A 26531-nucleotide genomic window follows, 5' to 3' on the forward strand; every position below is an offset into this window, starting at 1 on the left:
CTTTCAAGGCCTGAGAAACCACCCGCCGCCAGCTTTTAAGGCAGGAAATTGCTGGATGTTTGGGGAACAGCAAGGGAGACAGTGGCTAGAAGTGAGAATGGGGAAGAGGCCCAAGAGGAAGCTGCATTTCAGATTTTATTCTGAGTGCAGTGGGAAACTGCAGAAGGATTTGAAGTAGAGACATGATCATATTTGCCTTAATAACACAATATCCATTCATTGACCGAGACGCTGCTAAAGGCACAATGGTGAGCCCAAATAGATCACCACCACTTCCAGGGGAGAAAGCGGCGGAGGGGGAGGAGCAGAAAGGGTCAGTTAGGCCTTGGCAGGAACCCAGGCAAGAGGATGTGACGGTACAACAGGGGGGATGGGAGCAGTGGATGGATTCAAAACCGTTTGAGGCAAAACTGACTTAATGTGGGGATGGCTGGGGCATATAGCAGGAGACGAGGGCCCTGTCAAGAATGGCTTCCGGCTTTCCCTCTCAGCTGACAAGAGTGACTGAACCGCATATTTGGGTCCCTCATTCATTTCTACTCTTCCTTGCAAACTTATTCCTCTATATGCTGCTTTCTCTTCCGGTACGGTCTCCAGAGGTGAAAACATGCTGATTTTATACACCAAGATAACACAGGGGACAAAGGTTAAAAATACAAACAGGCTCAGGATGAAATATTTTCCTGTGTTTTTGTTAATGAGCACTTTTATACTTCAAACACTAAGATTATAGATAAAACTTGTCCAGAAGCCATTTTATTTTTTTTAAATTTTTTTTTTTTCAACATTTTTTATTTATTTTTGGGACAGAGAGAGACAGAGCATGAACGGGGGAGGGGCAGAGAGAGAGGGAGACACAGAATCGGAAACAGGCTCCAGGCTCCGAGCCATCAGCCCAGAGCCTGACGCGGGGCTCGAACTCACGGACCGTGAGATCGTGACCTGGCTGAAGTCGGACGCTTAACCGACTGCGCCACCCAGGCGCCCCTCCAGAAGCCATTTAATCATGAGAGGGAGATTTAAAAAATGTGGAGTTTTAACTCCAATTTAGCCTAAGGGAAGCTTCAGTTTAACCCTGCATCCAACAAGGATAAAAGTAACCTGAACTAAAACCAAAAGCCAAACTATTCTTTAGGAGTATCTTCAAATCTGTATTTTAAATGATCCAATGGACATGGAAGATATTAATCTATGGATACTAAAATTCAAAATAAATGATAAATCCATACCCTGAGACCAACAAAGTTAGTTCCCTGACTTGACCCCAGCTCCGATTTTTCCCTTTCTTTCAGATGTTAAAAAAAAAAAGGCTATGATCTCTTGCTAATGTTACCTAAAATGTGTTCAAGTTCCTACATTTTGTGTTGAAAGTATGATTGAACTTTAGTTTAAAAGCTCTCCCAGTGTGGTACCTTTCACGTGAGAATGATTCTAAATATAGTGTGTGTATGTGTATATACATGTACATACTTAGTATGTGTATGTATATATTATATATATATTATAGCCAACAAAAGTGTTTGTTGCTTAATTACATGCACAAAATTTGAAAGTTACATCATCTACCACAGTGACATTCCTGTTTCTTTTAGAGGTCATTCCTTGAGACCTGATGTTTACAAAAGGCAAGGGGAATTTTTAGAGGTCACTCCAAGCCTGCTGTTTACAAAAGTGAAACCAAGAGTTTTCTTTTAATTTTTAAGAATTTAGGCTTATTTTAGGAGCCCCTGAGTGGCTCAGTCAGTTAAATGTCTGACTCTTAATCTGGGCTCAGGTCATGATCTCATGAGACTGAGCTCTATGTTGGCCTCTGTGCTGACAGTGCAGAGCCTGCTTGGGATTCTCTCTCCCCCATTTTCTGTCCCTCCCCCACCTGTGTGCACGCGGTGTCTCAAGTAAGTAAACATTAAAAAAAAATTTAGTCTTAATTTAGTCTGAAAAGTGAGGGTGATAATTCACCTCAATACTTAACAAATAAGGGTAGCAAAAAGTCAAACAAGTCCGCCCTAAACATAAACTATCCTTAGTCAGGAGTTCGAAAAAAGGGCTCACAGAGGCTCATGTTAGTTAAGACATTTTCACATCAGCAGTAACTTTCATGGACTTGGTAAATTTCTGTTAAGTTTTTAAACCAATAGTGGTAAAATACTAATATAAGTATTAATGTGGTAGTCGTTTCTATAGGAGAAAGACTATACACCTTTTACAATTACTGCTTTATGTACAACGTTTGATCGTGCTAAAATGTCAGACACAGATCAATTTTTAAGTAAGTTCTACACCCATCCTGGGGCTTGACCTCATAGACCCCAAGATTGGGAGTCGTATGCTCTACCGACTGAGCCTGCCAGGGGCCCCAGATCCTCAATTTTAGCCAAAAACCTTCCATTACATCAAGCGGATCGTACGTGAAGAGAAATTCAGCTTCAATTTCAAAAGTCTGGTGATAGTTAAGCCCATCTGGCGGAAGCAGGGTAGTGCTGTGCAGCAGTTCTGGCTTTGCCAATTACTGTGTGACCATGGGCAATGGACTTCATCTGTTAGGGCCTCTATGTTCTCATCTGTAAAATAGGCATAGCAATATTACTTAGCTCATACAAATGTCATGAAGATTAAGTAAAATAGGAATGTTGCTTCAGGTAGGCTATAGGTGTATCCCAGACACTGCTCATTCCAGGTGCCAGTTATTTCGGGCTGAATTGTGTCCCCCCCACCAAATTCACGTGGATGGCCTAATCCCCAGTACCTCAGAATGCGACTGTGTGGGAATAGGGCCTTTAATGAGGTAACTAAGTGAAAACGTGGTCATTAGGATTAGGGTGTCCTTGTAAGATTAGGACAAAACACACAGAGGGAAGACCATGCAAAGACAGGGAGGAAAAGATAGTCAGGAGGCCTCAGAAGAAACCAACCCTGCCCACACCTTGATCTTGGACTTTTAGCCTCCAGAACTGAGAAAATAGATCTCTGTTGCTTTAAGCACCCAGTCCGTAGTATTCGTTATGGCAGCCCCAGCAAGCAAATATGCCAGTCCTGGCCCGAGGGCACTGGAGTCCCCTAATTGCAGGGTGCTGCATAAATCCTACTTTGTGAGCCACGACACAAAAGAACGTTGAGGAGCACCAAGGTACAGACCTAAGACACTTGGCTTCAGTCCTGGCCTATAGTATAAAGACTCAGTATGTGGCAGATATTATTATCCAATTCATGAAAACCTAGATGTAAGCATCTATAACGGGAATATCACTATATTCTTCAGCATTATGTGACTGGTTGCTCACAGTTCCTAAACACAGGAACTGACTGCAGAAAACAGTAGAGGTAGAAAAATGTTCAAGAAGCAGAGACAAGCACATGTGTAAATAACTGATTTTGATGGCAGGAGCTCGAGTCTTCCCAAAGCTAGCCCTCTAACTCAGAGAAAACCAGAGACTCACTTTTGAAAGCGGTAAGGTGCATTTCAGTAACCCAAAGCATAATGTTCTATTTCCTAAGAAGTACACTTTGTATTTCCGCACTTATTAAAACAATTTTAAAAACTGTACAAGTTTAATACAAAATAAGTTGTGAAACACTGAGCCAAAAATTTCTCAAACACGTAAGAGACATTTTTACGTGCATGACATTTCCTTTGGATACAGAGTCACTGAACTTTAGAATTTGGGATTTCGGAGGGCAGAAGGTGTTTTGGGGACACAAAAGAGAAGCCAGATTTATAAAGCTATCATTTTCTCCTTTCCCTTTGACAGACAGGCAAATAAACCAGAACTCTTCCGGAAGATATTTTTATGGCTGAAACTGGCTCTCAAGTTAGAAGCAGGTAGGCCTGTGCCATGCAGAACAGGAGCCACCAGCCACACGTGGCTGTCAAGAACTTGTATTATGGCGGGGCGCCTGGGTGGCTCAGGTGGTTAAGCGTCTGACTTCGTTCAGGTCATGATCTTACAGTTTGGGAGTTTGAGCCCCACGTCGGGCTCTGTGCTGACAGCTCGGAGCCCGGAGCCTGCTTCAGATTCTGTGTCTCCCTCTCTCTCTCTGCCCCTTACCCGCTCACACTCTGTCTCTGTCTCTCAAAAATAAATAAAGATTAAAAAAAAAAAACAACTTTTTTTTGGCTAGTGTGACTAAGGAACCGGTGGTGGGCTTTTTGTTGTTTTTTTAGTAATCTCTAATGCCTAGTGTGGGGCCTGAACTCATGACCCCTGAGATCAAGAGTCGTATGCTCTTCTGACTGAGCCAGCCAGGCACCCCAGATTTTAATATAAATTTAACTGATAATCATTTCAGTTATTGAAAAAAAATTCAGTGTGCAACTACTTGTATGTCAATCTAGGTTTTCAACTGTAAATTGCATGAATTCTAAATACAGGTCAAGTATGTCCAAAGAATATTAGCATTCAGATTGAGTGTATACTAGATTTTGAAGACTTAGTATGCAAAAAAGAATAAAAAAATATCTCATTAATACGTTTTTATACTGATTACAGGTTGAAATATTTGGAAAATGTGGTATTAAATAATTTTACTCAAATCAATTTTCACCTTTTTGTTTTTAATGTGGCTACTAGAAAATTTTAAATTACGTGAGGCCCACATTGTATTTCTCCTAGTGCAGAGGTAGACTGTCGTAAAGCTAGTTAAACTTGACTTATGTGACCGTACTTCCTGAATAAATTCTCTAGCTCTCCAGAGTGAGTAGCTAAAAATTCATTTATATTAATACTCTGTATCTCAAGAAACTGTGGGCCAGTAAGCTTTGAAAAACTGGCAAAAACTTTGCATTTTAAGAGTAAGATTGAAGTAGTTTAAATGATTAAGAATTTGAAATAATATTTAGGTCATAACTGTATTTGTAAAAATTACTATCTTGGCTCTAGTCAGGCCTGACTTGAACATTACTTGATTGGTATACGTAAGATATATATCATTTTAGAAATTTTGTGAATTATATATACTAAAATATAGTTTGGCAAATATGTTTAAAAAAAAAAAGCTTTTATCTTCTCTCAAACCTGAAGAATCCCATTATTTTAACCTCCAAAAAAACGTTCTTGACTCAGGTGGAAATCAAACAAAGATGTCTACAGAGAGAAAATAAGTAACTGATGTAATGATCCTGTTAATTTTAGGGTAGATTACCCCTACGCTCCACCAGCATTATGTTAACTTAGATTAGTGCCCATTTTCTTCTCTCCAAAATCTGTTATCAGTTTACTTAAGAGAAAGCAATCAAAGTCTCCAATAAAGTACACTGGACTTGAAAACCTAACCCAAACATAACTTCAACTTTTGACAATTATCTAAAACTGTACAACAATTACAGATTGGCTACTATGGTTTGGAGGCTCAAATTATTTTTAAAAGTAGAAGATATTTACTTTTTAAAATGATGTGTCCATTTTATGAGATTTAACCTATTTTGCAATAAAAATAGATTATAAGGTCCCATCTTCAGAAAGTTATCAGACATAATACACAGATCATTTTCAGGATCAATTAGAATTCAGGAGAGTATATTTGATACTTAAAATACACTGAATAGAATTTTATATTCCAGGATAACTGAGAAAGCTTTAACTTCATCAGAAAGAACAATTATCACTGCTGACAAAAATTTGTAATTTATGGGTTGAATGTCTTGATCCGTTTCACTCTTTAATTAGACTTTTAAATTTTCAATAACCTTCTTTTAAAAAAATATGTAAACCCCCTCAAAAATATGTAAATCCATGTTTCTCAGAAAAATTGAGTTCAGAATTTTTAAAATAATCCTGTACTTTTTGGTTTTCTTGTTATATTCATTTTGATTTAAAATAGACTTTTAGTTTATATGTCTCTGAATCTACCTCAAACCTGACACGAAGAGCCCACCGTACCACAGAGATTAAATGTTGAGTTACTCTGTTTTAGGGGATTAGAAAGTATTAAAAGGACAGATTCTCCAAAGTTGTTATCTGTATTCAGCCCTGACTTGTCTTATAGAAGCAACCGGGTTGCCTAAGAGAAATAAAGAAGAAACCACTCTACCCAATTCAACCAACATAGGACTTCCTTTTTTCTAAAAAATAAAAATGGAAAGGTCACAAGGCCATAAGCTGTGGCCATGGACATTCAAGACTTAGAGAAGTCTAAATCAATGCCCCCAAATAAAAATCATCCAACACCTTAAGAGATTTGGATGAAAATGAAAACCATTCATCAATAATGAATGCTAAATCCAAATCCGGACTACATACAAGATACGATACACACGTCTTGTTGCCTGGATGGAAAGCATCAGAACTAGCAGCTAGCCATCACACCTCTGGAAAGACTTGTGAGTGTTTCAGAAAGCCTGCCTTCGGGCACAGTTACAGCTGGCTCACTGGGAGGAGACCAATCGATCACACACGTTTACAGGTCAGCTCTGCTCCTGGCTAAGTGGTTGGGGTGGGGGCACATGGTGGGTGGGTGTCGGGGGAGCAGGCTCCGTCAGCTGCAGGTGTTGAGCCGGATCTGAAGCACTTGCTAAATGGAGCTCCCCTGTTTGCTCTTGATGGGCGTGAAGATGTTCCAGGGTTTCCTTGGAGAGTGTGATTACATGCACTGGCTCGGTCTGTGCGGGTTCCATCTGGCTTTCAATCATATCGAGGCTCTGAATGTGTTCTGTTTGCTCCTGTTGGGCTGAAAGAATTAAATTCTGCAGTTGTTCTGGCTGCTGCGTGAGCAGGGTGAGATTAGCGGCCTGGTCCGCGGTCATGTTCTGAGAACTCTCTGTTGTGACAATGCTGATTCCTTGGCTAGGACCAGGCATGAAATTGATGTTATGTACAGAATTGGTTACAAGAAGCTGAATTTCTTGCTCTCCAGATGCAGACAGTTGATAGGGCTGCAGCTGAAGAATATTCCTGACCTCTTCAGTGTTATTATTGCCAGAAACGCTGCTGGCATCTGATGCAGGTTTCTCTTTGCTATGGATTTTCAAGTGAGCCTTCAAGTTGTCTAAGCGAGCAAACTGTAAGTTACACTCAGGGCAGGAGAAGGGCTTTTTGCCTGTGTGCAGAATGCAGTGTCTCCTCTTGGCACTGGAGTCAGAGAAGGATTTGCCACATATGCCACAGGAGTATGGCTTTTCTCCTCTATAAGAAAATACACGTTTTATCTTAAAAACAGATTTGCTACTTCCTGATTATTTAGGGAGAAGAAGAATAGAGGAAAAATTAACTTGACTGGGAGTCATAAGTCATGGGTTCTTCCACTAACTTAAGGAGTCACAGCAAGTCCCAACTTTCGTGGGTTTTAGTTTCTAATCCTAAAAGAAAAAGAAAAGGCGGGGATGGTATCTGAGTAAGGGTGGTGGATGGGGCTGGGCTAGATGTGATAAAATTTTATGATTCCATAGTCTATATTTCAGATAAGAAAGCAAATATTTATATATCACACAGAAAGTTCCTTTTTGGTTTTAGTTCTCATTGCAAAATTTATTTCTTTTTTAAAGATTTTAATTTTAAGTAATTTTCACACCCTATGTGGGGCTTGAACTCACGACCCCAAGATCAAGAGTCGTGTGCTACACCGACTGAGCAAACCAGGCACCCCCTCATTGCCAACTTTCGGACTCTTGTGGCCAATTAAGTATATATGATGGACTTCAATATTAAAAACTTGAGTAACCCTTAATTATTTGCCTTAGAAGGACTATTAAATTGGGGCGCCTGGGCGGCTCAGTCGGTTAAGCGTCCTACTTCGGCTCAGGTCATGATCTTGAGGTTCCCAGGCTCTGTGATGACAGCTGAGAGCCTGGCGCCCACTTCGGATCCTATGTCTCCTTCTCCCTCTGCCCCTCACCCACTCGTGCTCTCTCGCTCTCGAAAATAAACATATTTTTAAAAAAGTATTAAATCAAATCTAGAAGCTATGTGAACAAAAACATTTATTCGGAAACATTAAATTTAATATTTATTTTTGACTGAAGAACTTAAGCTTTGGATCAGTCCCCAGCCCAAAAATAAAAATTCAAGAAATGAAATCAATCATATAAACTTTTGCTGGCCAGAGCCAGTTTTCCTGATTTGGCTTAAGTGGGGAACTGCTTTATTGAAAAGATAACTGTAAACTACATAAAAACTTCTACCAGTGTAATAATTAGGGAAAAGGACTGTATAGGTAACATGTCACCCAACTGAATGCCAGGGTTGAATGAGGACTCCCATATGAGAAAAATACCTGCAAATCTTTACCTGTGGATTCTGATATGGGTCTGAAGAGAACTCTTTGCTGTGAAAGATTTGCCACAGATTTCACAAGTAAATGGCTTCTCCCCTAAGAAAGGGAAAACATTTAGAAATACACATCCAACATAAAGGAAAAAGGAATAATCACCCCACAGTTCACAGTATAAAAAACAAAAGGGGACAGCACCTGACTCCTCAGTGAGTACAAATGAATTAAGCCCTTTCCAAGCACCTGCTGTGTACCCAAGCACTGAGTGCTAAGTACCAAGAGGATGCAGAGAAAGTGTAAGATATGGTTCCTTCCCTTACAAAGGGAAACAAGGAGATACGTGATTATACGCAGGAAACAAAAGGACCTTTTACTCCTGTAGGTCCACCCTGAGATAACGCACAACTGTCACACTTTCCTGCTCGGTGAGGTAGCCCTCCTGACACCTCCCCAAGGGCCCCGGGGCACTAGGGTGACTCATGTATTATTGACTTTTCTATCCACCTTCCAGTGTATTCAGAATCTGACCACCTGTAACACCTCCACTGCCACCCCTGGTCCAGGCCCACCACTGTCTCTGCGGCAGCCTCACAGGTCTCCCCACTTCTGCTCTAGCTTCCCTGCTGCCCACAGTAAGTGCTGCGACCACAGTGACCCTGCAGGCAGTCAGATCATTTCACACTTCTGCTGCAAACACTCCAAAGGCTCCCTGCTCCCATCCAGAGATAAAAGCCAAAGCCCCAAGCCTACGAGGCATCGCAGATCTGTCCGCCCACACCACTCCTCGCTCTAAACTTTTCTGACCTCACCGGGCACTCCCCCTTTGCTCACTGCTCAGCATCCCGGACACGCTGGAGAGTCACTGGACACCACACCCTGAGCGAGTGGGCCCCATAGGGGACTCCTGCTCCTACCAGTCATCCCCCAGCACAGCTCCCCTCGGTGACTCCCTCGCCCTCTGCACTGCCTTCAAGTCCCTGCTCAAACGTCACTTTACCAGCGAGGAGGCCTCCTCACCACCGAAAGCCCTGTCCCCCAACCCCTAATACTCCTTAGTCCCTTTCTCCGAATCCATTTTCTCATGATGCTATCCCCACCTCACACACTGTACTTGTTATTTATCACCTGTCTCCCCCGTTCTTAGGAGAAGAATTTGTGGGCTTGTCCACTCCTAGTACCCCAATGCCTAGAATTGAGCCTGGCACGCTGTTCCAGAAATCCCTGATGAATGAATGAATTTCACAGGATGCAAACGAAGGCCCACACCTGACTGCTGCAGACTCCACAAGGAATGCACAACGCTTCAAAAGCATTTATGCAGTGTTAGCCTGTATGCTGCACATACTACCGACGGACTGTCCCATCCTCCAGAAACAAAATTAAGTGATCCTAACGCAGGCAAGGGAACTGAGTTTAAAGAAAAGAAAGAACAAAATCCCACTGAAGTAGGTAGCAGCAAGGGATGGGGGCAACCTGGAGTGCAGCCAGGCAGCTTCCCTTCTACAGCATTTACTGGAAGACGCATGCTACACATCACTTCGAGCTCCATCTGGGCAGAGGACACGGGTGCCAGCTTGGGTGAATCTGCATCTTTGCATGATCACCTCCCACCACTCCAAAGGTGAAAGCCAGGCCACTGCCATTATCTTTCCATAGCTTCTCAAACCAGAGCCAGGGCCCACCCTGTTCCCAGTTTGTTTCCAGACTCCAAGACTGACTACCTGCTTGTCAAGTTGTGTGGGAAACATTAACAATGTTCACATTACCATTTGATGCTATCTGGGTTTATGACATCTCAGAAAATCTTTCTGTTGACGTATGTTTTAAACAATGGAAATTCTTTCCAGGAACATAGTCCTTCAGAATATATCCGGACTGGACCACCTGGACCACATCCACTGCTACCACACGTTGCAAGCCCCTGATTAGTACAACAGCCTCCTAATGGGTCTCTCCACCCTTGTCTCACCTCACCCCACAGAGAAGCCAGAATGATCCTATTAAAATTCTAAGGCACCTCCTATCACTGCTCTTGTTAGTCCTCTGGCTCAGAATAAAACCCAGTCTTCACCGTGGCCTCCAACATTCTGAAGCCTGAGTGCACACACCAGAATCACCAAGGAAACTTTTAGAAATACTTTCAAGGCTCTACCCCAGGTCAGTTCAGTCAGAATCTCTGGGGTTGGGACCAGGCTTTTTCTCTCTTAAAGCTTCTCAGGTGACTGAAGTATGTAGCTATGCCGAGGAACCCTGTGTTATACAAACTCCAGTCACCTCTGCTATCCACCTACCCGAGCCCTCCTACCTCTACTGCCCTGGCTTAGCCTCAGTCACAACGGCCTCCCGGCATTTGTCTGGCAAGTCAGAAACTCTTGTGTTTCAGGGCTTTGTACCTGCTGTTCCCCCTGCCTGGGATGCTCTTCTCCTGGACAGCGACAATGACTGGCTCACTCCCCATAGCATTCAAAACAAATTTTTTTTTTCTTTTAAGCTTATTTATTTAAACAGTCTCTACACCTAACAGGGGTCTTGAACTCATGACCCCGAGATCAAGAGCCGCATGCTCTACTGACTGAGCTGGCCAGGTGCCCCTGCTCCCAGAGCATTCAGGTATCTATCCAACGTGTCCCCTCATCAGTGAGGCCTTCCCACACAAGTCCCCATGTAAAAGGGCAGCTCACCTTCCCACATCCTGCCCCCTTACCCAGTATTTAGTTCTTCACAGCACTGACCCCCACCTAACATGTTATATAGTCATTTGTTCTTTGTCTTCCTTGGTCAAATGGTAACCCCTCAACAGCAGGGGCTCTGGCCACCTCATTCACTGTTGTATCCTCACGACCTAGGGGACCTAGGGAGAGCGGTGCCTGGCACCCAGTAATTGTTCTGTAAATATGTGTTAAACGAGCGAATTAAACTTCACAGAACCTATTCACGATAATATCTATTGAAAGAATGTATAGAGGGGTGCCTGGGTGGCTCAGTTGGTTAAGTGTCCAACTTCAGCTCAGGTCATGATCTCGCAGCTTGTGAGTTTAAGCCCCGAATCAGGCTCTGTGCTGAGAGCTCAGAGCCTGGAGCCTGCTTCAGAATCTGTGCCTCCCTATCGCTCTGCCCCTCTCCCACTCACGTTTTGTCTCTCTCTCCTTCAAAAATAAATGAACGTTAAAAAAAAAAAAATGTATAGAGCTCCATTTTCACAGAATGCCTACCCTATGAGACATTTATTTTAAGAAAACAAGTTAAGGAGAAAAACTTTGTTTGAAGAAGAAAATGTCCAAAGCAGCATAAACCAATCTGATATACCTGCCCTGATCAATCCTGCCTCCTCTTTATCCCTGGAACAGATTCTCCTGGAGGTGGCGATGCTTGTGTTATAACCACTGGTACTGGGGCAGGAAACGGGAGACCCCCATGCCTATGCTACCTTTGTGTTTGTTTCATTTTGTTTCCTTTTCTAAAAACAACGATCGCCATCTCCCACGCTGAACTACACTAAGACTGAAACACAACCAAACTCAGACTTGTAAGCCATCTCTAAGTTGCTGAGCTATTAGAGAAGGGATCTCCCCACAGAATGGTGTGGACAGCCTTCCACCTTGATCACGTAAAATCACCATCCAATTTATAATAAATGGAGCCTGAGGAGGACTCGACCTCACTCTTCTAAAACCATGAAGTGTACCAGAAAGGAGGGACGAGATGGTAGTTTTACCTGTGTGTGTCCGTAGATGTTTCTTTAGCTGAGACACATCCATGAATTTGCGATGGCAGTGGTTGCATTCCGGTAATGAGTGGCCTTGTCGCAACAATAAAAAAAGTGTCAGTGCATGTATGCGCTCTCTCCCTGCATTTCTTCAGTGATTTGTGTTAAAGCACTTCCCTGAAAAATAATCACTTTAAATATGGTACTTTAATAACACAACAGTAATTTTATTAATTTGGTAACAGTTAATATTTTCCTACGCACCTCAACACACTACTTGGGAGAGCTGGGACTCTTCCAACCTCCCTAAACATAATCTCCTTCTTCCCTTGAAGCACTGGTGTGACTGTGGCCAACTGGTCTCAAATGTCACTCCCAACCCCTCATTTATTTCTTATCACTTGGCAGGAGAGGAAAAAAGACAATGGACAGAGCTAGGTGGGAGAAGGCCTGGACGGACAGCTACGGGGTAAGGATACTTCTGTCCAGGCACCATTAAAAACAGTCAACTGGCACCCTCTTAGGCAAGTGGCATTTCTGAAAGATGCCAATTCTGCTGGGTTTCTGTGTGTGGTACCAAAAGCGTAGTACAAAATTTTTAAATATAAATCCCAAGGTAGTGGAGAAGAACACAAGGAAAAGACAACTAATTTACATCTTTTTAAGATTCTTTCCTTACATGCTAATCTATCTTCCACAATATGACCCTAGTGTTTCAGAAGTAATTTGTATTTGCTTTTCTCCCCATCAATCCAAATCCAAATTTTCTCTCACTTTACTGTACCTGTGTGAACTCGATAATGGCTCTTTAGTTGTCTTTTCTGGCTAAAATATTTGCCACACTGATCACAGGTGAAAGACTTCTGTCCTGCCAAATAAAAAAATAAAGACACTAAAACACACAAAAACTGGAAAGAACCAGAATGTTCACTGATAAAGTAAGTAACACAGTGGGCCCAGGTCCCCATTTTCTATGGATGATTTGGGTTTGCCTACAAACGCAAATGCCTTCAGAGTCCACCACAGTAACATAAACGTGCAAAGGTATGTAAGGCAGTAGGGAGTGGTGGAGACTGGGGTAAAGGTGGACCGCTCAAGTTTCCCCCCAAATCACCAAATTCTTAAACAAATGTCTGCACATTGAGCTCCCAAGAGCCGGTTTATAAGCCCTAGTTTTAAGACTCAATGCTGTGCAGAATTCTAACCTACAGTCTGGCAAAGGCACAATTCTGCCGTCCAATGACACCAGGTGGGAAGTGACCCCAGGCTGAGAAAAGCCCCTTTTGATCGCGGGTAGCGCCCACCCCAGAACCCGGTGGCAGGTGGCCCCCTGGTGCTTCCCCAGCTACCTGAATGCAGACTCATGTGCTCCAGCAGGGAGTGCTTGGTGGTGAGAGCCTTGCTGCACACCGTGCAGGTGTAGGGTCTTTCGCCAGTGTGCATCCGGGTGTGGACCTGCAGGGAGTGCTTCTGGGCAAAGCCTTTTCCACACTCATTACATTTGAAAGGCCGCTCCCCTGGAGTTAAGAGCCCCAGAAACACAGTGTGAGGAAGAATATGCACATCTTTCTGTTTCCTACTAAATTAAAATGACAATAAAGGGATTTCTCTTCATAGCATACATCCACAAGGCCCAGCACTGGAGAGAAAACAGCAGCAATAAAATCTGGCAAGCTGGAACAGATGAAGCCAATGCCAGCAGTGAGAAGGGCTGAGACGGAACCTAAGACACGGCCTTCACAATGCTCAGGAATTGGCAGCCCCTGTTACCTCTGAAGATGGGGGTGGAGATCAATGACAGTCTGTTTCGAAGTTTAAAGTTAGACCCCCCAGAAGACTGGCCAGCTCCCCAACAAGGCCGGAGACTGTTCTCTGAAGAGGGTAAAACAGTCTCTGCACTGTGGGTCTCCAGGCACAGTGGAAGGGGACTGTCCCAGGGACAGCAAGTCCAAGTTTACTTTTGAAGTGATGAGACTATAACCGGCCTTCTTCCCTGCTCCTGCTCTAGACACTGGCGGGCAGCCTGGGAGGGTGGACTGTTTTCTTCTGGAATGTGGCAGGCCTGGGTAGGAGGGCTGCAGATGCCAGGTGTCAGTGAGGAAGTGGGGTGCAGCCACACCACCCCCAGTGAGGCCGTCGTCTACAGGCCCTCTCCATACCCACGGGAACTTTCAGTCAACCATTCCAACATAAGATTAAATATGACTTTTAATTAATTAATTTTATTTATTTTTGAGAGAGAGAGACAGAGAGTGCCAGCAGAGGAGGGGCAGAGAGAGAGAGAGAGAGAGAGAGAGAGAGAGAGAGAGGGAATCCCAAGCAGGTTCCACACTGTCAGTGCAGAGCCGGACTCGGGGGCTCAAACTCATGAACTATGAGATTGTGACCTAAGCCAAAACCGAGGGTCGGATGCTTAACCGACTGAGCCACCCACGCACCCCAAATATGATTTTTAAAAAACCACCATTCAAGGAAGGCTTTTAGTAGTTGAAACAGATACCAAAACAAGTAAGAAAAAAAAAAGCAATTTGCAAAAAACAGAAGCTGTCCAAGGGGAAGAAAACATTAAAAACTAACAAAGAAGAGACTGCTGTTATTAATGTGCTCACCATGAACCAAAAAGAGGATTCACAATAATTTTAAAAAAAGGGGCGCCTGGGTGGCTCAGTCGGTTAAGAATCCGACCGCGGCTCAGGTCATGATCTTGCAGTTCATGGGTTCGAGCCCAGCACTGGGCTCTGTGCTGACAGCTGGGAGCCTGGAGCCTGCTTTGGATTCTGTGTCTCCCTCTCTCTCTGCCCCTCCCTTGCTAGCACTCTGTCTCTCTCTCAAAAATAAACAAACATTAAAAAAAATTTAAAAAAAAAGAATCTAGAGAATAAAAAAGGGCTTCTAGAGGTAAAACAGTGAGAGTAGAAATAAATCTTTAAGTGTTGAAAGATAAAGGGGAAAGTAGAAAGTAGAGCCAATAGTGATGGGAAATAGGAGATAAGGACATTGGAGGATGGGTCTGGAGGTTCAACATCCAGAGAGCAGGGAGTTCCAGAAAGAGACAGCATAGAAAACCGACAGAAGAAATCATCCCTGAGATACTTTCCAAAAATTTTCTGGAACTGAAAGACAGAGTTTCCAACCTGTGTGGATCTATTATTAACCACCAAAATGGATGAAAACAGACCCACACTAAAGTGATTCACTGCAAAATTTGAGAACACTGGGTGCAAGAGGGGACATACTAGATGCTGTTTTCCTTAACAAATCTTACAGAACTATTTAACTGTTTAAACCATACTCTGTTACAGTTCAACAAATATTTCCCAAATGTCTACTTTGTTTAAAGAACCAGAATTCAAGGTTGTCAATCTATCCTTCGAACCAAGGCTCCAATTAAATCAGAAGTTCTGGGGCTGGTGCCCAGTCACTGGTAGTTTTAGAAGCTCCCTAGGTGGTGATTCTAATGTGTGGCCAGGGAGCACCTGGGTGCCTCAGCCAAAGCATCCAACTTTGGCCTAGGTCAGGATCTTGCCGTTCCGGAGTTCAAGCCCCGCATAGGGCTCTGTGCTGACCAACTCAGAGCCTGGAACCTGTTTCAGATTCTGTCTCCATCTCTCTGCCCCTCCCCCACTCACATTTTGTGTGTGTGTGTGTGTCTCTCTCTCTCCCTCAAAAATAAACATTAAAAAAAAAAGTTTAATGTGTGGCCAGGGTGAGAACCACGGGGCTAGATGCTGCTGGGTCAGATGACAGCAAGCTGAGGGATGAGAGGAGACTTAACTACTAGTCCCTAGCTTACAATTAGGTTTAGGGGTTATTTAACTGGTAACTACAGCCCGACCCAAAAGAGAGTTAAGTGTGTAAGAGAGGACTCAAAGGAGGAAGGGATTTCTGCCAGGGCTGCACTGTCCAATATGGTACCATTTAAATTAACCAAAAAATTCCGTTCCTCAGTCACACTCACATGTAGCTAGTGGCCACCATATTGGACAATGCAAATACAGAACGTTTCCATCCTCACAAAAGGGTCTATTGGCCAGAGCTCGGTTAGAGGGACCAAACAGAAGACATTCACAGCTAGATAGCTGAGTGAGAAAGCTGTCCAGACAGACCTGGGTAAAAGCACAGCTGTGGTCAAGATGAAAAATGTTCAAGACTCAGAAAGAAGAATAAATCTGGCTAGAGTGTGATACCTGGGCATGAAAGCCTTGAACCAACAACTCTAAGTAAGAGCAGGGTTCTACAATCAGGCTACCTGGGTTCAAATCCCAGCTCTGTCTCTACATGGATGACCTGGGCCAGTTATTTCTAGGACTCAGTCTCTTCATCTGTACCATGGGGATAACATTCCCTACCTCATAGGACTGTCGTGAGAATTAAATGCAGTAACATGTATAAATGTCTTATTATAATGCCCATCACATAGAAGTTGCACAATAAATGAAAGCTGTCATTATCATCATTACTCCCAAACACACTCCAGCAAGCTGCGAAAAGTATAATTACCCGTGTGGCTCCTCTGGTGGATTGCCAAAAAGTGATTGTACTTAAACACTTTGCCACAGTCCTTACAACAGGCCTCAGGGCCACCAGGCCGCTTTCTCCTTCCACAGACCCTTCTGGCTGAACTCTGGTCATCTTCATCCCCAACAAGTTTGTAATCTTTAAGTTTAACGGACCTCCGAATCCTCCGCTTGCTGTACCGACTCTGGCTGTCCTGCCCGTCCTGGGTCTTGGGATCACAATTCTCATCTTTTTCAGCAGGCACTTCCTCCCCTCTCCCTGGCTCACAATCTTCTGCGTCTTTTGCTGGAATCTGTTCATTCAGTATACCGCTGTCTCCCTCTTTTACCACAAAGTTATGTCTATTTTGAACTGAATTGTTTACTCTCAGCTGTATTTCCTCCTCTGCAGGCAGCTGTGATTTCCCCTCCTGCAAACTGTTGACTTTTCTTGGCCTTCCCCGTTTCCGCTTTGGAGGATCATTTTTCTTATTAGAAATAACAACCACTGGGGCACCAGCAGTGCTCAAAGTCGTTGGCTTTGGGGAGCTATGATTATTTTGGAAATCCGTGTAAGCCTTTACCAGGTCATAGACTTTTAAGAACTGAGCGGTAGCCAGGACCTGTTCCGTACTCTTCTCACTGGCCTGGAGACAACCTGTGTAGATAAATTCCAGCAGCATACCAAACGTGTCAGCAACCATGCCTTCCAGCATATAAATGGACTGACCAATCTCCCCCTCTTCAGCAAACATCATGGAGAAGTATTCACTACTGGCAGCAAGTAAGGCTTTGTGAGCCCGGAAATGCACATTCTCCACGATTAAAGTGATGTCACAGAGAAAGCCTTTCTTCCGCTGATCCTCAAAACTGGCCAGAACAGTGTCACTGTGAGTGTCTGAGTGTACAACAAGCTGCCCAGAAGGCTCTGATGATGTTTCTGCCATTTTCTTTAGAAGCCAAGAAGCATGAAGCCTGAAATAAGAAAATAATGATTAAAAACGAGGAAGCATCATCTCACAAAGTTAATCCTAGCCCAAACAAACCTAGTATTCACTTCACATGGTTATCTGAATTTTACCATTTGCCACTTGCAGAAGGTGATTTAAAAAAAAAAAAAAAAAAAAAAAACTTAGGTTGGGATTGTCATTCTTGTACTGTTACCTAGTTGGGTGAGTCTCCAAGATCCCTGTTGCCTCTCAGGGTCTGTTTTCTCCTCTGTAAAATGAAGGAACGGGAATCAACCATCTCTAAAGTCCTTCCCCAGCACCAACTTTCCATAGCTGCGCACACAATCAGAATGGGAACCACAGCGTCTCGATTTCACGCATTATTAAACATTTCGTCTGTGAAAACATAAAAGGGGCCAAGAAAATGTACGAAATGAATTTGGGGATAGCTGCAATGAAATAATAACCTAAGGCTCATCGGGCCTCGCTTCGGAAGCACAGCACGATCGCCCAGGCTGTCCCCAGACAGCGCACGGAGGGGCGGGCGGACGATTCCCCGGAGACCCGGGCCCGCGGAGCGGTGAGCGGGACGCGGGGGAGGCCCCCCCCACTCCCGGCCCGGGCCCCTCAGGCGGGACAGGGGAGCATACGGCTGGGCAGCACTCACCACGGCCCGGGACCGCGGGCTCGGGAGGACCTACCTGTCGGGGTGCCCGGCGGGGTCCGGATCGCGGCCGTCCCACCTGGCCGCCTGGATGGCGCACCCGTGCCAAGGCCACCCAGGCCCCCTACTCCGCAGAATCCGCCGCCGGGGTACCTGCGTCGTCCGGGCTTCTGTCCCTGCGCCGCCGCCGCCACCGCCAACCCGGAAGCGCCGGCGCCGGGAGCCTGCGCGCGGACGCCGGACCACGTGGCCCGCGGAGGCGCCCGGGGCGGAGCTGCACCGCCCAGAGATCACGGGCGGGTCTTGCGTTTGCGGTGAGTTGGGAGCGGAGGATGGGGCGTGGCGTTGTCACTCGGCAATTGCGGAAGTTTTATGTCATATTAGATATATCTCACCGACAGCTTAATTAATCAGTTTTGTTTCTTCCCAGATGCCGAAGCTTGCGTTAAGGCTCCAATACGTGAGGAGTGAATGAAATCGCCTTTACATTCAGTACCATTACCATCATTGTCATCATGTAATGCTAATAAAATAATCATTATTATGTGCCTCTTAATTATTTTTCACATCTGTCTTTTCCTTTTCCATCCCACTTAGAATGCCTAGTCCAAGGGAGTGAAGAGAGGCGCCCTATCTAGTCAGATCTGAATACTGAGTAATCTTGGGCAGATTGCTTATCCTCTCCATCTTGTTTACCTTACCTGTAAAATGGAGATGTTAACACTGGTGTCAGCTAGGTTGGGTAGCTGTGGGGTAAACAAGATTAGGGAGGTAATGGATTTAGTGTCTGGTTTAATTCATATCTATTATGATTAAAATGATCATTATCGCTACTCAGACTTTCATCATCTTTCTTCTATAGACTTTAAGGGCTTCTAACTAGTCTTAGTTGCGTGCTGTTCCCTCCAATACACAGAAGTAGGGAGATCTCATCAAGTACAGATCACACCCAGAGACTGGAGGCATTCCCCTGATTAGAATCCACTGTGGCTCCCATGTACCCTCCTAATAAAGGCCAAGCTTCTTGACACCATCTACAAGCCCCAGCCAAATTCAGTCCCCTCCTACTTCTCCAACTATTTCAGCATTTTCACTCTCTCAGTCTAGGTTTCACCAATACCTAATTGCTTATACAGATCTTCCTCCACTTACAATGGGGTGTTGTCATGATCAATCCATTGTAATTTGAAAATATGATAAATTAAAAATATCGTAATCATTTAATACACCTAATCTAATTGAACATCACAGCTTAGCCTAGCCGACCTTTTAACATGCTCAGAACACTTACATTGGCCCAGAGTTGAGCAAAATCCTCTAACACAAATCCTATTTTGTAGTAAATGTTGATTATCTCATGTAATTTATTGAGTACTGTACTGAAAGTGAAAAACAGAACGGTTGTATGGGTACAGAGTGGTTGTAAATTATTTACCCTCACTACCGTGTGGCTGGCTGGGAGCTGCAGCTCGCTGCCACTGACCAGCATCACAAGAGACAACCCCACTGCCTATCACTAGCCAGGCAAAAAATCAAAATTCAAAATTTGAAGTACAGTTTCTACTAAATGTGTATTGCTTTCTCATCATTGTAAAATCAAGAGATTGTAAGTCAAACCGTCAGAAGTCAGGGACCATTTGCAATTTATCCCCTGCAACACCCACGTCCAGATCTCCAGCATGCCATCATATTAGCCTCCGAGAGTTTGAAACTGAAGATGTGATTACCAGCCCCTTTTAAAATTTTACCGTGAGATCATGACCTGGGCCAAAATCAAGCATCGGATGCTTAACCGACTGAGCCACGCAGGCACCCCTATCTTCTCATTATCTTGACAGGGTCTTTGCAGAGCAGTTTTTCATTTCATTTTAATAAGTCCAGTTTATCAATCATTTCTTCCATGGATCATGCCTTTGGTGTTGTACCTGAAAAGTCATTGCCATACTCAGGGTCATCTAGGTTTTCTCCCATGTTATCTTCTAGGGATTTTATAGTTTTGCATTTTACATTTTGATCTGTGATCCATTTTGAGGTGATTTGGTGAAAGGTGTAAAGTCTGTGTCTGGATGTATTTTTTTCCATGTGGAATGTCCAGTTGTTCCAGCACCGTTTGCTGAAAAGACTATCTTTGCTCTAGTGTATGGTCTTTGCTTCTTTGTCAACGATCAGTTGACTGTATATAATTATGTGGGCTCTCTTTTCTGTTCCACTGATCTATTTGTATATTCTTTCGACAATACCACACTGTCTTGATTACTGTAGCCTTGTTTTAAGTCTTGAAGTTGCGTGGTGTCAGTCCACTGACTTTGTTATTTTCCTTCAATATTATGCTGGCTCTTCTGGGTCTTTTGCCTCTCCATATAAACTTTACAATCCACTCGTTAGTGTCCATAAAATAACTTCCTGAAATTTTGATTGGAATTGCACTGAATATACAGATCAAGTTGGGAGGAACTGACATCTTGACAACATTGAGTCTTACTATCCATGAACATGGAATATTTCTCCATTAATTTAGTTATTCAATTTCATTCAATTGAGTTTTGAAGTTGTCCTCATATAGATACTGTACGTATTTTGCTAGATTTACACGTAAGTATTTTATCTGGATGCTAATATAAATGTTATTGTGTTTTCAAACTCATATTCTATTTGTTCATTGCTGCATATATGAAAGTGACTGACTTTTATATACTAACATCATATACTGCAACCTTGCTATAACTTATTAATTGCAGGTTTTTTGCTGTTGTTGTTGATTCTTTTGTATTTGCTATGTAGATGATCATGTCATCTGTGAACAAAGACAATTTTATTTCTTCCTTCTCAATCAATATATCTTTCACTTCTTTTTCTTGTATTACTGCAATAGGTAGGACTTTCAGTATGATGTTGAAAAAGAGTGCTAAGAGGGAACATCCTTACTTTATTTTTGATCTTAGTGGGGAAGCTTCTAGTTTCTCACCATCAAGTATGGTATAAACTGCAGGTTTTTATAAATGATCTTTATCAAGTTGAAGTTGTCTTCTATTCCTAGTTCACTGAGAGTTTCTATTATGAATGAGTGTTGGATTTTGTTAAATGCTTTTCCTTCATCTTTTTATATGACCATATGGGGTTTTTTTTCTTTAACCTGTTAATGTGATAGATTACATTAATTGATTTTTGAATGTTGAACCAGCCTTGCACACCTGGGATAAATTCCACTTAGTTGTGGTGTGTAATTCTTTTTATACTTGTTGGATTCAATTTACTAATATTTTGTTGAGAGTTTTTACATCCACATTCATGAAAGATATTGGTCTATAGTTTTCTTATCTTGTAATGTCTTTGTCTGGTTTTGGTATTAGGGTATTAGGGTAGTGGTGTCCCCATAGAATGAATTAGGAAATAGCCTTCTGCCTCTGTCTTCTGAAAGAGATTGTAGAGAAGTGATATAATTTCTTCCTTAAATGTTTGATAGAATTTACCAGCGAACCATCTGGGCCTGGTACTTTCTATTCTGATTCAAGTTTTAAAATAGATATAACCATTGAGATTGTCTATTTCTATTTCTTATATACCATAAAATTATCATAGGGAACAAGGACAAAATCAAAACAATGTAGGAAAAACAAAAATTGAAAGCATTAACCCCCAACAAACCCCTATTATAGGAAGGAAAATAACCCTACAAGGGAAGTCTGAGATGTAAGATGGAGAGCTCACAGAGAGAAAAACAGCAAACATGAGGGAAATCTAAACAAACACTGATTATGAAAGGAAAATGTTTAATTTGGATAATAAACTACATCCGAAATATTGAATAAAATAGCACTTAAGATGGCAAGTCGGTGAATAGTAGTAAATGTTTTAAGGACAGAGATATTACCTTCAGACTAAGCATGCATGTTAAGAGTAGTGACAGATACTCAGTGGATAGAAATAGAGTGCATACCTTTGAAAACTTTAGCAGAGACATGGAATTAAAAAGTTCCAGTCAGTCCAAAAGAAAGAGGGAACAGATAAAAAAGAATGGAGAAGATGTTGAAAAGTTAGGCAGAGCTAGGCCATGCAAGGTGTTTTATTCTATACGAGCCAGAGTTCTCCAGGTAAACAGAACCAAGGGGATATGTAGAGAGATTTACATTTATTGAAAGGAAATGGCTCAATGATTATGGAGGTTGGGGAGTCTAAAATCTGCAGTGTCACCTGACAGGCTTGAGACCCTGAGGATTTGGTAGTGCAAATGAAGCCTGAAGGCAGACTGCTGGAGAATTCCTTCTTACGGAGGCTGCACTTCATGTTCTATTCTGGCCTTAAACTAATTAGATAAGGCCCACCCACACTATAGAGGGTAATCTTCTTAGTCTAGTTCACGGATTTACATTTGAATCTCATCCCAAAATACCCTCCAAGTTGACATACACAATTAACCACACATATGACCAGAGAAAATTGTTTGGATTTTACTTCAATTAAAGTGGGAAGCCACTGGAAGGTTTTTAAAAGGGAATGATGAAACCTGATTTATTTATTTAAAGACTGCTCCAGGTGCTAGATGGAAAGTAGATCTCAGAGGAACAGGAACAGAAGCATGGAAAGTCGGTGAGGGCAGTACAAAACATGAGAAGAGCCCAGACTCATGGGCATAGTCTTTGATAGGACTTGCTGAGAGAGTAGATGTGGGGAGTCAAGGAAAGAATGCAATTCAGGTTCATCCCTGTTTGGGACCAAATCAACTGAGTGTACAGTATTACCATTAACTAATCTGAGAGAAAACTGGAAAAAGAGAAGCTGGGTGAATAGCAAGTATGGGGTGGACATATTAAATTTCAGATGTCAACTAGATAACCAAGTAAAGATATACAGTAGGCAGATATAGAGAAGAGTCTGGAGTTCAGAGGTGAACGCAGAACTTGAGACATTAATATTAATGTTGGAGTTATCAGAGTATAGATTCTAAATTATCATAAGATCACTTACAGAGTGAATATCGATGGATAAGAGGCTATCCAGGTTTTTTTTCTCTTTCCCCTCCAAATTCAATCTCCACCCTTCTTCCCCATCTTTTGGCCCTGGAAGCTGCAAGGACTACAACAAAGCCCAGTATCTACTGGCTTCTGGGTGAATTGGGTCAATGGAAAACCCAGGAGGAGTTTAAAGGAAGGAGAAGTTCATGATCATCTAGCAACTGGAGGTTGGTAGAAGTCCTTTGTCATTATGAAGGGCATCAAAACATCCTTGCAGGCTATAACAGTAGACTGTAGCAAGGCAGAAACTACAGTCCAAAGTTTATGTCTTAAATGGGTTTGAGGGGAACAGAAAAGTAATTGACATTGTTCAGTGCCAGTAGGGACAATATAGGGACAATATAGCACTTTACAGAGATTTTACAACACTAATTCAGTAGTGCTCCAGTTTCAAGGCCCCATTTCTTCTGCATCTGATAGGGGTGATGTGTACCTATTTACATTTTTATTTCCTACCCTTGACTGGGGAAGTTTCTTGTAAATAAACACATGCTTGTATAGACTGAGCAACGTTCAACATGCTTGGTTCACAGGTTTGGTAAATATTCTTGGAATGTCTTTCACCCGGTGGTTAGAATCTCAATTTTTATTTTTTCTCTGTTTTTACCTGCCTTGATTCTGAAAGGTCAATTTAATTCAGATGTTACCCCTCTAAGAATTCTTCCCAGAACCACCCACAATTAAAGGCTTTCGGGCTTTGTAGATCTATCTCTAGTCAAGCCTTCATCTGTAAAAGCAAAAACAAAGATGAAACAAAAAATCACCGAACACTAGACAGAGGCATGCATATATAAAATATATCTCTCATTCTCTCTCGGTTCTTTAACTCCTTCCCCTTCACCACCAAATTTTTGAAAACGTAATAAATGAATTGAGAATAAGTGAAATATACATAATAAAATAAAAGTTTATTATTTTTAGTGTTTATTCATTTTTTGAGAGAGAGAGAGCGAGCACAAGTGGGGGAGAGGCAGAGACAGGGAGACACAGAATCTGAAGCAGGCTCCAGGCTCTGAGCTGTCAGCACAGAGCTCAACATGGGGCCTGAAACCAGGAACCGTAAGATCATGACCTGAGCCAAAGTTGGAGACTCAACTGACTAAGCCACCCAGGCGCCCCAAAATAAAATGTTTTAAAATGACAGTATTTAGTGCTTTGAGTTTTGATGAATTTAAAACCACAGCTCATATCATATCCCTAAATGAATTCTAGAAGCCTTAAAGAATTCAGTATAAACACATACACACGCAAGCACGCACCCAGTAGAAGAAAACAGAGTAGAATATTTATTAAATTTCTGAAGATGGAAGAACTTCTAGAGCTTAGAAAAATATTCAATATCATAAAAGAAAGATGAACAGGCTTTGCTTTGATTTAAAAAATAGGATTTATTTGCTGCAAATATGAAGGATTGATGTATATATTACATAAAAAGCTCATGCAAAAAATTAAAAAGTACGCCATGAGTAAGAGGCAAAGGGCAGGAAGAAACAATTCTTGAAAGAGGAAATGCAACTGGTGATTAACATCTGTAAGAATGTCCAGTGTTGCTATTAATTCAAATGAAAGCAACAGGGGCTGCTTTTCACCCATTTATTCTAATGGACCACAATTCCTATCACTAAACTGCCTTCCAAAATGACCACAGCCATTCATGCTGCTTCCAAGAGCACCCAAAGGCTCCAATTTTATTACTCCTTTACTATCATTTGGCATTATCTTCTTCATTTTTTAAATTCATGCCCTTTCACCTAGTACTTTTATTTCCCCAAATTTGTACCAGGCTAAGAATCCCAAATATGGGGGAAAAAGGTTCAGCACAGCGGTTCTTAATATAGTATGACAGCACACAGTCCAGCACCAGGAATGGTCAGATATAGTGTATTTACTTGATGGATCTGACTGGAACCATTAAAACAAAGAAAGGAAAGGAAAGGAAATACACAAATCCTTTCCCTATTTTCCACCCTTTATTTACTGTACTTATGTTATTTTTGTCTTAAGGTCTATCAAATGGATACTATCTCTCTTCCCTGGGCGAAATTATGCATTTTTTTAGTTGTAGTGAAAATGACATCTAGACAATTAATGCAGAAAAGCACAGGCTGGCTGAAGGGTGTCTCTTGCCCTAGTAAGGGCACTGCCTCAGCCTTGGCCTGAAGCTGTCAGTTGAGGGTGGCAGCCTTCAGGATGGGAGTTTTGAGCCAATGTGAACACAGTGGGCTGGTCTCCCCCTCCTACTGCTTCACTCAGGGAAAAAAATTCAGGGGCTCGGAACACCCAGTCAGAATATTCTTTCATCATATTCGGGGCACTGGTTGATAGATTTATAATGATATGCAAACATAATTTCTGAACAAAAGGAGGATTTCAATAACATGTCTTAAAATGATGCATGTTCTCCATTTTCATTGCAGAAATGCTATTCTCCCTTCATGGGACACAGACCCCTGGCTCTAACTTGCTAAAAAAAAAACAACTTGCAAACATTATAGGTGGGGTGTAAGTACACATAGGGGGTGGGGCTAGGGGGTTCTTGAGCTCCAGGGAGATTTTCCTGAGTTTTCTATAATATTTTTATACCTTAAAGTATACACACGTGCACGCGCACACGCACATGCACGCTTGAGTCTACAGAGGAATCAGGCCAGTGAAGGGTCCTAGGAGCACTGAACTGACACCATGGCAGTGATTTCCAAGTTGTGCTCACAGTGTAGGGGATGTTAAGGAAAGAGCAAGGGTCTGGGGTTAGGCTAAATCTGGATTCTACTACTCATGCTATCTTGGGTAAGAACCTCTTCTTCTATGTATAAGTGCAGTGTGTAAAGAATTAAATGAGATAAGGTACGTAAAGCCAGTAGCACACCATCTGGCACCTAAGGAACAGCCTGGAAATGATAGCCCGGTCTGCAGTTATTCTAAATAGGGTCCTGTGTGTGACTATATTTGCATGTGAGTGTAGAGACCTAGAATGTCCAGAGCTGTAAGCTACTTGAGAAAATTTGATTCCCCCTGCCCTGCCCAATGCTCCTATCCGCTGCACTGCATTACATAGATTTACTCAAAAGAGACCTATGGAGAAAGGGATGGAAAGAATCACATGGCCTTTGGTCCCTGGCCCAGCTCAGGGACTAAACTTCTCCCTCCTCAGGAGAGAAGGCGCATTCACCCTACTTCTGTGCAGAACTCAGCAGCTCCAGAAAAAAAGATGAGGAATTAGGCCACCTTTGGGTTTATAGAATTCTTAGGGTGAAGCCATATCAAAGAACATAATCCCCAGATGCTCTCTGGAGGCCCCAAGAAATGTTTGCAGGCACTTCGCAGGGGCTGCTGCCCATCATAAAGGGGAGGATACGGAAGCAATCAAGTTGGTTTTAATTGCTAAAGGAAACTCCTTACACCATAGGCTGAGGAAGACTGAGGACAGTAGTATCTGGTTAAGAATGCAAAAGTTCCCCTTTATCATGGAAAGATGGTAAATTACAGGTGTTAAGAACTAGG

The 26531-nt window shown here is 42.6% G+C and overlaps 1 protein-coding gene and 1 long non-coding RNA gene across 10 annotated transcripts in view; one reads left to right on the plus strand and one right to left on the minus strand.

Moving 5' to 3' along the window:
- Window positions 1–4081, plus strand: part of LOC125938788 (uncharacterized) — a 6472-nt gene extending 2391 nt beyond the window's left edge. Inside the window, exon 2 of the long non-coding RNA XR_007462814.1 lies at window positions 3754–4081. This is a non-coding gene — a long non-coding RNA (uncharacterized LOC125938788). The remainder of the gene's footprint in view (window positions 1–3753) is intronic.
- ZBTB24 (zinc finger and BTB domain containing 24) lies at window positions 995–18325 on the minus strand. 9 transcript variants are annotated; one of them, XM_049654140.1, is made up of 8 exons: window positions 18056–18322; window positions 17569–17750; window positions 16409–17379; window positions 13258–13425; window positions 12693–12776; window positions 11918–12001; window positions 8220–8301; window positions 995–2561 (listed from the first exon to the last, which is right to left on the minus strand). In XM_049654140.1, exons 3-8 carry the CDS (start codon window positions 17349–17351, stop codon window positions 2558–2560), a joined length of 1365 nt encoding a protein of 454 aa, XP_049510097.1. In that variant the 5' UTR covers window positions 17352–17379; window positions 17569–17750; window positions 18056–18322; the 3' UTR covers window positions 995–2557. The 9 variants fall into 9 exon arrangements, 7 of the variants coding, with proteins under 7 accessions (XP_049510097.1, XP_049510095.1, XP_049510092.1 ...); XM_049654138.1 differs by lacking the exon at window positions 995–2561 and adding an exon at window positions 6393–7118 and having other exon boundaries at window positions 17569–17622; window positions 18056–18325; XM_049654135.1 differs by lacking the exon at window positions 995–2561 and adding an exon at window positions 6393–7118 and having other exon boundaries at window positions 18056–18324.
- Between the last annotated feature and the right edge of the window lie 8206 nt (window positions 18326–26531).

The sequence above is a fragment of the Panthera uncia genome, assembly GCF_023721935.1.
Source record: "Panthera uncia isolate 11264 chromosome B2 unlocalized genomic scaffold, Puncia_PCG_1.0 HiC_scaffold_24, whole genome shotgun sequence".
NCBI lineage: Eukaryota > Metazoa > Chordata > Mammalia > Carnivora > Felidae > Panthera > Panthera uncia.